A 12,138-nucleotide genomic window follows, 5' to 3' on the forward strand; every position below is an offset into this window, starting at 1 on the left:
CTGACACACTTCTCTGTATCCACCTTGTGGTCTGTAGCATTTTTCTCCAAGTTCCGACAGTATCTTGGTATATGCTAGCTCTAGACAGATGTGAGATACAGGCGACCCGACGGTCAAAACTGTGCATTACTTTCGTGGAACGTTTACTACTATTTCTAAAAAGTAAAGAACTCAGAAGCAATTGCCTGCAACACGCCTTGATAAGAGGATGTGTAGAACATCGGAACCAGAATAGATAATTTAAACAGCGCCCTGTTTTGTGTAACCAGACAGCTCAGCGTTACACAACGCTCAGTCAGTGCGGAGCCGTCATACTAAGTGATCACGTATACCGAAGTTTCGCTATGGCTCGCCGACATCACAGGCTGGAATATCGGCATGTGAGTGCGTTCTAACGGGGCAAAATGATTGGTCTCCGGGAGGCGTGTCAGTCCTTCTGTGACACTGCGGCTCTTACAGGGCACGTTGCTTCATTAGTGAGGTGTATGTCGAACAATTGGATGGAAGAGGGTCGTATACAGCTCCGACAGGGTACTGAGAAGCACAGTGTGATCAAAGCGCGAGATTGCGAACATCTTGCCCACTTGGACGTAACAGCGCAGCTTCGTCCACAGTGTAGGCGCGACATTGGAACACTGCGACTGGTGTAGACCTGGCTGCGTCGATGGTTCTACGCTGTCTTCTGTGGACTGGACTGGTGATATGCTTGCCATTGCGTCTCCTTCCACTGACTAGAACCAGCCGACACTGCAGACTGCAATGGGAACGTGAACGTCGACACTGGCGTTCTGAGTGGGAAAATGTTGTCGAACGAATCTCGCTCCTACAGTGACGGATGCATATGCGTTTGATGCTGCCTTGATGAATACAGTCGGTCAGTGTGAAACGCAAAGCGCGATGATTTGGGGCACGTTGCCTATAACACACGATCTCGCCTCCTACGTCTTGAGGGCAGTCTGAACGGCTACCACCACGTCAGGAGGTTTCACAGCCCGAAGCACTGTCCCACGAGCAGGCCATTCCACATGCCATTTTTCAGCAGGACAACGCCTCAAGCAATGTGCAAGCCTTCTTTGAGGAGCGACGGGTCCACTGCTTCCCTGGCCTGCCCGTTCGCCGTTCGCCTGACATATTACCAACTGAACATGTCTGGGATACGGTCAGTCGGCAACCTGTTCGTTCAGGTCCTCCTGCAGCCATAGTTGATGCTTTGTGGACGCGCCTACAAGCTGCGAGGCAGAGTATTCCCCAACAGAATATTCAGGTGCCCTTTCATTCCATTCCACGACGTCTAGCAGCTCTGGCGGTGGTATGAGACGACTCTACTGAATATCTACAGTCACAGTGCGTCTACCAGTCTGTAATGCTAATCATTTGTGTAGTGTCATGTACCCAATGAGTGGAATAAATTCCATTCTGACCACATCTCTTGGTCTTGGTGTTTCACTTTTTCCAAACTGTAGTTTATTGTATCCCATCAGCCACGAAAGGGTTAAGCTGGAACAACTTTTCAGAATTCTGTTTGATATTCCGCTTTCATTTCAAAAAAAATGGCTCTGAGTACTATGGGACTTAACTTCTCAGGTCATCAGTCCCCTAGAACTTAGAACTACTTAAACCTAACTAACCTAAGGACATCACACACATCCATGCCCGAGGCAGGATTCGAACCTGCGACCGTAGCAGTCGCGCGGTTCCAGACTGTAGCGTCTAGAATCGCTCGGCCACCCCGGCCGGCCTTTCATTTCAATTAAATAATGTAGCATGTAATGCAACTTTCTCGGACGAGAAATGAAAATCAAAAACTAGCTCCAAAATTCCCAAAGATTTTCCCAAAACAAGTTCCAAATTCCATAAAAAATGAACAAGCAAACAAATTTCCAGTTAACACTATTATTTGGACATTAACCAGTAACTGAATCAGGAATCTAATACTTAGTAATTTATTAACATACGAAAGAAAGATAGGGTTCCAGTAAAATCAAACTCAAAATTCAAAATCATAGTAAATCGCAAAATCATTATAATTAAAATTCGCAAAGTAGAACCAACGTTCCCAAAGAATACTCCGTGTGGGTACTCTTTGAGATTCGGGAGTAATGGCTAAGGATAATTCAACCCATTGTCACTACGTTACGAGAGTTTCCGAAGCAGGTCATACTTTTGAATGCTCGTATATGTAGGCGCAATTAGATTTGTTTTTAAGAATTCATTGTTGCGATCTACTATGACGCAGTGAAACGATACTTTGACTTCAAATATTACGTTATTTAAAATTCAGATAGAGGACTTGCATATATTAGACAGAAGTGACTTTTAATTAGTTAACCTGAAGTTAACATTATTTAGGAAGTGAACACAGACAGACAATTTCATTCGTAATAGCTAATGGACTATGGAACTTGGCGATAGTTACGAAGCATATAATTTATAATTCCCCCCAATACCTGGGAAAGCTTCTTCCTCACGACTCTGTTAGGAAGTGACTAATATTGTGTAATAAACCAGCATATCGTGTCAATTCACATATTTATCATTCAAGTTTTACAATATTATTTATACAGATAACGTGCTGCGATATTATATGACTGAAGCGCTCGGCGCATATATAGAAACTCTTTGATGTTAGGAATTAATAACACTGTTACGACTGATTATACAGCGTGTTACAAAAAGGTACGTCCAAACTTTCAGGAAACATTCCTCACACATAAAGAAAGAAAATATGTTATGTGGACATACGTCCGGAAACGCTTACTTTCCATGTTAGAGCTCTTTTTATTACTTCTCTTCAAGTCACATTAATCATGAAATGGAAACACACAGCAACAGGATGTACCAGCGTGCCTTCAAACACTTTGTTACAGGAAATGTTCAAAATGTCCTCCGTTAGCGAGGATACATGCATCCACCCTCCGTCGCATGGAATCCCTGATGCGCTGATGCAGCCCTGGAGAATTCACAGCCGTCCATAATACGAGCACGAAGAGTCTCTACATTTGGTACCGGAGTTGCGTAGACAAGAGCTCTCAAATGCCCCCATAAATGAAAGCCAAGAGAGTTGAGGTCAGGAGAGCGTGGAGGCCATGGAATTGGTCTGCCTCTACCAATTCATCGGTCACCGAATATGTTGTTGAGAAGCGTACGAACACTTCGACTGAAATGTGCAGGAGCTCCATCATGCATGAACCACATTTTGTGTCGTACTTGTAAAAGCACATGTTCTAGCAGCACAGGTAGAGTATCCCGTATGAAATCATGATAACGTGCTCCATTGAGCGTAGGTGGAAGAACATGGGGTCCAATCAAGACATCACCAACAATGCCTGCCCAAATGTTCACAGAAAATGTGTGCTGATGACGTGATTGCACAATTGCGTGCGGATTCTCGTCAGCCCACACATGTTGATTGTGAAAATTTACAATTTGATCACGTTGGAATGAAGCCTCAACCGTAAAGAGAACATTTGCACTGAAATGAGGATTGACTCATTGTTGGACGAACCATTCGCAAAAGTGTACCCGTGGAGGCCAATCAGCTGCTGATAGTGCCTGCACACGCTGTACATGGTACGGAAACAACTGATTCTCCCATAGCACTCTCCATACAGTGAGGTGGTCAACGTTACCTTGTACAGCAGCAACTTCTCTGACGCTGACATTAGGGTTATCGTCAACTGCACGACGAATTGCCTCGTCCATTGCAGGTTTCGTCGTCCTTCTAGGTCTTCCCCAGTCGCGAGTCATAGGCTGGAATGTTCCGTGCTCCCTAAGACGCCAATCAATTGCTTCGAACGTCTTCTTGTCGGGACACCTTCGTTCTGGAAATCTGTCTCGATACAAACGTACCGCGCCACGGCTACTACCTCGTGCTAATCCATATATCAAATGGGCATCTGCCAACTCTGCATTTGTAAACATTACACTGACTGCAAAACCACGTTCGTGATGAACACTGACCTGTTGATGCTACGTACTGATGTGCTTGATGCTAGTACTGAAGAGCAATGAGTCGCATGTCAACACAAGCACCGAAGTCAACATTACCTTCCTTCAATTGGGCCAACTGGCGGTTAGTCGAGGAAGTACATTACATACTGACGAAACTAAACTGAGATCTAACGTTGAAATTAAGCGTTTCTGGACACATGTTCACGTAACATATTTTCTTTATCTGTGTGTGAGGAATGTTTCCTGAAAGTTTGGCCATACCTTTTTGTAACACCCTGTAGATTTGAGATTACAACCAGTCTATAGGGAATATGGTGTCGCTGGAACTAATTTGAACTTATCATTAATATTTAAATAGCAACTGATAAACCTTCGATTATAAACGATTTAATTACGACATTTGGTGAAGTAAATATTTCTCACAAATCGCGAGCTCAGTTCATCAATGTTCTTTTCGTAACGTCGATACCAATACATAAGAAAGAAAATCTCATTGCTCTACCGTTGAGTGTTAGCCAAGACCAAAGATCCGAAGGACGTTACAAGCAGTTACCTTACGTGCAACCTCCTACCTGTCTCTCTTTCTTCTGTCTCCATGTTATGTGTTTGCACGCATTAAAGCACGCGTTAACGAACGCTGGCGCACAGGAAGGGATACAAGTGCACTTTCGCTCACACACACACACACACACACACACACACACACACACACACACTCACACGTCCACAAATGGGCGCGCTCGCTCACGCACACACGCTCACTAGCGAATACATAGAGCGCCTAACCTGTGTGCGAATCGCCCATCCTCTCCCATCCCCACCCGCTGCCGCGCCTGCATTCCCACGTCCCACCCGGTCTGCATCTCTCCACCCTCCTTACCCTCTCCCAAGGTGGCTTTCGCCAGCTCGCTCTCCGTGATGATGCCCTCCTCCCCTCCATCTACCCCTCCTACCAACTTTGATCCTCCCTCCCTCTTTCTGTTTTTGCGCCTTTGGGCACCCTCCCACCTTTCTCTCCCTCTTCTCTCCCTCTTCCATTTCTCCCCACTCCTCCCCCAGGCTTCCCCTCCCCAGCCCCTCTCCTCCTTCCCCCATCTCCTCAGCCATTTGCATCTTTGTTATCCCCTTCCCCCCCCCCCCCTCACCCTTCTTCCCCTCTTGGCAGGTCCCCGGACTTGCACACGCTAAGTGGACATTCGCGCGCCGGAGATCATCGCCATCAGTGTCTCGTGTGTGCCGTCGTGTTTAGTGTTCAGTGTTCACCGTCACACTCCATCGTTCACGTGTGCCATCGCCATCTTCAGTGTTAGTGCGTCGTGACAACAGTTTGTAGTGTGGATTATCGTCGAGTGTGAACGGTTCCGTGTTTATCTTTATGTGTCTACTGTTTTATTCCCTACCGTTATGTCACATCTGTGTATTCATTCTGTTGTTTATTTATCTACTCTATGGCTGAAGAGCGGCGTAACATGCTGCTGACAGCCTGCCTGTTTGTACTGATTTGAAAATAACAATAAAGAAAAAAGTGTGTGCGAACGGCAGCTAACTGACCGGCTCAATGCCGAGCGTGAAGTTGTGCTTGTCCGGGTCGGGCTGCAGCCCCTGGACGGCAGCGCCCAGCGACGGGTCTGAGAGCAGGAAGTGAGGCCTCGAGACGAAGACGGGCGCGTTGAAGCGACAGGCGGACGCGTTCATGAGCCCCGCCGGCGCACAGTGTTTGCCCTCCAGGCAGAAGCACGCGCCCTCAGCGCTGCTCGCGTTGAACACGTCATCCGACAGCAGGTAGCCGTAACCGCGCAGCCCGTGGATCTCCGCTTCGCCGCTGTACCTCATCTTCAGTGTCCTGCACATAAATACACCGTGACAATTATAGAACTGTATGAAATAAAATCGCCATAACTTGTGAACGGTTTGCGTTAGGACATTCAAACTGCATGTTTGGCCGCGGAACATGACGGAAATTAGTGTGTGCATGCACACGCGCCTTGTCGCTGTCGGCCATTTGCACGGTACAGCGTGCCTGAGCGTATAGCGCTTCTGAAGGCCTACTATGTTAGCAACAACAGCCCAACTGCGGCTCAAAGTATGTTTGAGATAGAGTTCAAGCTGTGCTAACGATCAAGAATTTGATTCGCAAGTTTGAGCGAACGACTGCTGTTCGTGATGTCATTGTTGGCAATGTCGGTAGTGCAAAAAGGGTGAAAACACCTGAACACATCGAGAAGACACTCGTTGTGTTTCAAATCAGCCCCAGGAAATCGATCAGACGTGCTGCACAACAGGTGAGAATCGACTGGAAGACACTGCGACAAATTGTTGTTGAAGACCTGCAGCCGGCCTCTGTGGTCGAGCGGTTCTAGGCGCTTCAGTCTGGAACCGCGCTGCTGCTACCGTCGCAGGTTCGAATCCTGCCTCGGGCATGGATGTGTGTGATGTCCTTAGGTTAGTTAGGTTTAAGTCTTTCTAAGTTCTAGGGGACTGATGACCTCAGATGTTAAGTCCCATAGTGCTTAGAGGCATTTGACCATTTGAATTTACAATCACTCGAATTCGGGAGGACGACGGTTCAATCCCGCGTCCGGCCATCCTGATTCAGGTTATCCGTGATTTCCCTAAATCGCTCCAGGCAAATGCCGGGATGGTTCCTTTGAAAGGGCACGGCCTACTTCCTTCCCCGTCCTTCCCTTATCCGATGAGACCGATGACCTCTCTGTCTGGTCTCCTCCCCCAAAACAACCCCAACCATTTGAATTTGAAGACCTGCATCTCTTCCCGTACAAAATTCAAACTCATCAGCCTTGGAGCAGCGGTTGTGTTTCGCCAACACCACTGTCCACAGAACTGACGAACAGGAGTTCGATGTAAATATGTTTGCTTTAGTGACGAAGCCCACTTTTATTTTGATGTGTTCGTCAATAAGATAAATTTGGGGCATTTTGGGGACTGAGAATCCACATTTCGGGATCTAGAAGTCTCTTCACTCTCAACAAGTGACTGTGGTTGCGAAATGTCCAGTCACAGAATAAGTGGTGTGATGTTCCTTGATGACATGGTGACTACCGAACGGTGCGTGAAGGTTCTGGAAGATGTCGACATAAAAGTTTTCTGGGTATGGTACGGCGTCATAACGTAAAAACTACTGCTTCTGCAGAAAAACTAACGTTTTCGGCCACGATTGCAGCAGCCTTCTTCTGGGTCGAATGGTGCGTTCTAACTATGCAGTGTCCTTTATAGTTTGTTGTTAGTGTTCACTGCGCATGCCATTATGTGATAATTTTAAAAAGGTAGTTAGTTTCATTGGTCACTTAAGGAAGAAGGAGAGGTAACTATATTTTAATAGGTTATTGCGGTGGAGGGAGAACGTGACCTCTGTTGTCTGTACACGGCATAGCTAGAACGCACCATTAGACCCAGAAGAAGGCCGCTGCAATCGTGGCCGAAACTTTGGCTTTTCTGCAGCAGCAGTAGTTTTTTATATTATGATGCGGTACCATACCCAGAAAACCTTTATGTCGACTGATTCTGGTCGCGACAGCCTACGCAGTTATGTTCTGGAAGCTCGACCCCATCGAAACAGGAGAGTGTTGATGGCCTGAGGAGCACTTTGGGGAGCGCATTCTGGATCTGGGGTACCTAGAGGCCATTGGCATGGGCCTCGATTGGCCGCCTTATTCTCCAGATCTGAACACATTACACTCCTTTTTGTGGGGCTATATTAAAGAGAACGGGTGCAGTAATAGCCCCAAAACCATTGCTGAGCTGAAAACAGCCATTCAGGACATCATCTACAACATCGACGCTCCGGCACATCAGCAGGTCATGCAGAATTTCGCTATTCGTCTGAGCCACATCACCAATGATGGCAGGCATATCGAATATGTCATAACCTAAATCCGAATATCTGTAGTGACTTTTAAATGTCAAATAAAGTGTGTGCACACCGTAGATTGTAACTAATTTACGTTTGTTTTCCTACAATTAAATAATTGTCCACCTGTAAATACTTTTTTGACACTTCTCAACTGCAGTATTGCTCTGACAGAGAAGTGCCCTAACTCGGAACTACATAAACTTTAACACTCTTTATGATGATTAAAATTCTTCTGGATGTGATACCGCGTCACTGTATAAAATATTTTAATTACAAACTGTAAAACTAACGTTTCAACCCTATTACAACGATTTTCATCCGTGCAAGACTGGTTTTCGGTGAAGGAAAAGTGCCTCAGTTTACTCTAGACGATTGGGGTCAGTACGTCATATTTGTGAAACTTTGATGTCCCTAGAATATAACAGAGTAGTCTCGACGAAAGGGAGAGGGTAGGAAAGAAGCTATTCGTTGACTAGTCCGCCTTGTCAGTGATTCGCGACGGTCTGCCAATCGGCACTCGGTTTCTGATGAGCATGTTTGTCCTCCCGGTGTGCGCGGAAACGCACTGACAATCGCTCGGTAGCTGTTTGTTGAAGCTGTCACGTGCGTACCCGGTCAGGCTTCTGCTCCGCGACCGCTCGCCATCCGTAGAACTGGGATAGCTGGCGGCGAGGGCGCCATCCTCTCTATTGATGTTGTCAGGCTGCGCAATAATTTCTGTAGCCTTTTGAATTTTGCATTGGTGAAACCACGACTCTTTCGCCAGCACACGGGCTTCCTGGAAGACGATAGGTTAGCCACATCATGGTGGTTTTATCACGCTGTCCTATTCGCACATACCGTTCGTGTTCTGCTATTCGTGTGCTAACCGGTCTCCCTGTCTCCCCTATGTAGGCAGCACCTAGTGTTACGAGGGTTGGTCAGAAAGTAATGCACTGCATTTTTTTCCTCAGTCGAAAACAATGCTACGATTACGAAACGCTACGTATGTATTGTTAGAAATTTCTTGAGTGAGCGCGCTAAGTTTCCGTCACTTCCGACAGGACGTTTCATAATGGCGTCTGTAGGTGATGTACGTTACAAGCGACGTGCCATCATTGAATTTCTCACTGCAGAGAAAGAAACAGCGGGGAATATTCACAAACGCTTGAGCAAAGTCTATGGAGTATCTGCTGTTTGCAGTTAGTCGCTGAGCACAGAGGATGAGGTCATCAAAGGCGATTCGCGGGAGCTCCACGATTTTTATCGGTTGGGGAGACCATTCGTGAGGACTGACGCATCACAACTAGGAAGTTGGAAGACATTTTGAGGACGTTGAGGAGGTGATTCACAGAGTGAAGCTCTGGCTCCGCCAGCAGGACACGGATTGGTACCGACGGGGCACACACGCCCTTGTTTCGCGCTGGAGGAAGGGAATAGAACGGGGAGGATATTACGTGAAAAAATAGAATGTGTAGATTAAACACCAGTCTTTTGTGTGTGTAATTCTCATTATGTTCAATAAATGACTGTTGGAGAAGAAAATGCGGTGCATTACTTTCTGGACAACCCTCGTATATTGTAGGGCTAATAAAGTTTCACAAATACGACGTATTGGATTGGATCCTCTTCAATAAGCAGAGGCACCTGTCCTCCACCAAAACCAGTGTTGCCCTGAGAAGGTCATTGTAATACGATCGAAATGTTGGTTTTACTGTTTCTAATTATAATATTTTATACAATGACGCGGCACCACATCCAGAAGAATTTTAATCATCAAGACACCGACAGCGGAAGCCCGAGTAGCTACGTAAAACTCACATTAAATATAGTGATTGGCTTTGTAGGACCGCTGCTGGAGGGGTGCAAAGTTGTTCTGTCGGTCAGGGTGGCATAGCTGCTTCCCATCCTGGCATTTCATCTTCGAATAACCGTCTTGGAGTCTAATTTATGGTACCATCAAATGTTAGAAATATAATACCAAAAGTACAAACAGATAAATGTCGTGTGAATGGGGCCTCCCGTCGGATAGACCGTTCTCCGGGTGCAAGTCTTTCAATTTGACACCACTTCGGAGACTCGCGCGTCGATGAGGATGAAATGATGATGATTGGAACAACACAACACAACAATCAGTCCCTGAGCGGAGAAAATCTCCGATCCAGTCTGGAATCGAATCGGAGCCCTTAGGATTGACATTCTGTCTCGCTGACCGCTCAGCTACCGGGGAAGGACACCAAAAGTACAGAAATAGGCAAACTAATACGTCTTATTTCTCTACCTTTGGTAATATACTGCAGGCATTTGATGATGGCCCAAGGTTGAAAATGGCCAGATATATGATTCATTGGTGCATTAAAGGAATAAAACTGACAGGCTCCAGCGGTTAAAATGGCTCCACCATTTAGACGATACATTGAGGCTTTGGATCCGTACAAAAAAAATCAGTTATGGAAGTTGGATGGCGGGAACAGAGGCAGCAGCAACTCAACGACACCTTACAGAGACGAACAGGCGCTGAGCGAGGTGGCGTAGTCGTTATCACGCTACACTCGCATTCAGGAGGAGGATGATTCAAACCCGCTTCCAGCCACCCTGATTTAGGTTGTCTATGATTTCCCAAAATCGCTTCAGGAAAACACCGGGATGGTTCGTTTGAAAGCGTACGGCCGATTTCCTTTCACATCCTTTCCCGATTCGAGCCTCAATTACCTCCTTGTCGACAGGACGTTAAAAACTAAGCTCCTCACCCTCCTCCAGAGAAGAACAGGCGCTTACATTTAACGGACGCGGGCTAACTTCATGCCACAAGCCATTCTGATTTGGCGTGGCGGTGATGGGCCCTTCGGGAACGCCGATACAAGACTGCGTGTCCAGTCCGTGTAGGCCAAGGTGGTCACGGCTCGCCCGGTCGGCTGAACAGCACGCAGCCGGCCGGTGTGGCCGTGCGGCTCTAGGCGCTTCAGTCTGGAACCGCGTGACCGCTACGGTCGCAGGTTCGAATCCTGCCTCGGGCATGGATGTGTGTGATGTCCTTAGGTTAGTTAGGTTTAAGTAGTTCTAAGTTCTAGGGGACTGATGACGACAGATGTTAAGTCCCATAGTGCCCAGAGCCATTTTTGAACAGCACGCATGGACACAACTTGCACAGCCGAAACAGTGGGCACCGGAGATCACTCGTGCGGCCCTTCCTGCCGAGAATCCAGTCGCTCGGTAGCGTTTATCATGACAAAGCGAAAGGGAAACGTTGTTATGGCTGTAGCGTTGATATTATGTTTAGATGAAGACAAACTAAAGAAACGTTTATGAGTGAAAGAATAATTGAAAGACAAATCTAACTTTTCTCACATAAATCTATAGCAAAATCAAGTTGAAGAGTCTACAGACCATAAAAACTTATTACGGTACGTAAAAATTTTTATGAATTGCTGGAAATGATGATGATGATCATGTGCCTGTGAGAAGGGCCTGACTAGCGAAAGTCTTTTTCGTGAACGCCATTTTGTCGACTTGCGTGTCGATGAGGGTGAAATAATGATGCAGTCAGCAGAACTCCCAGTCTCCGCGCAGAGAAAATCTCCGGAAATCCAACCCTGACCCCTCGCATGGCATTCTGCCGTGTTGACCACTCAGGTATAGAAGCGGCGCTGGAACTAACACGACCTAAAACTGAGACGAATGAAATGTACATGAGAGCTACTTTCCATGCTTAAGACAAGCTAGTCAGCAACATGACGGTTTCAGGCCACAGGGATAAGTTATCAAGCTGTGCGATTTCGCCTCAGCTGCATTGAAAAGTCAGCCCTGGAACGTGCTGGGCCATCTTCGACGCACTTCAGCCAGCTTTTGGTTCCCCGCTGTGGTAGTCCTCCAGATCTCTCCCCTGTGCTAGTCATGATGCTCCACGTCACACACCTCCTTGACTCAGGATGAAACGTAGCAGAGCGTACAACAAGCGCACAATTTCAGCAGCACTTGCTCTTGCTTATTTAGCGTCGTGTCTCCGGAAAGACGCCCAGAGCGAACAAATTTGTCACAACAGAGGTCTCGTCTGCAGCACGTTTTATCTCTCTGCACTTTGCTGCAACAGCTTCTTAGGCCGTATTCCTCACATTCTTCTTGAAATCTCTTTCGATTTTATTTCGCACAAACGTGGTTATACTCTATACATATTCTTAAACATCCTAAAACATTGTACAAGCAAAAACAGCGATAGAGCCAGTGAGGAAAACCGAATGAGTCACTGACAGAGTGTGGGTAGCAGGTAGTGGTTTGCATAAGGGTAGCGATACACGAGTGGAAACGATGCATCCAGACTGCTAACCCAACCATGAATC

At 46.7% G+C, this 12,138-nt stretch overlaps 1 protein-coding gene across 4 annotated transcripts in view; it reads right to left on the reverse strand.

The window, feature by feature from the left end:
• The window catches only part of LOC126281448 (protein croquemort-like), a 114,721-nt gene that overhangs the window by 35,213 nt on the left and 67,370 nt on the right, over nt 1-12,138 (reverse strand). For all 4 annotated transcript variants that reach the window (XM_049980421.1, XM_049980422.1, XM_049980420.1 and 1 more), the window contains exon 7: nt 5,503-5,794. In XM_049980421.1, coding sequence (XP_049836378.1) covers nt 5,503-5,794 — 292 coding nt within the window. The remainder of the gene's footprint in view (nt 1-5,502; nt 5,795-12,138) is intronic.

Source organism: Schistocerca gregaria, chromosome 7 (genome assembly GCF_023897955.1).
Source record: "Schistocerca gregaria isolate iqSchGreg1 chromosome 7, iqSchGreg1.2, whole genome shotgun sequence".
NCBI lineage: Eukaryota > Metazoa > Arthropoda > Insecta > Orthoptera > Acrididae > Schistocerca > Schistocerca gregaria.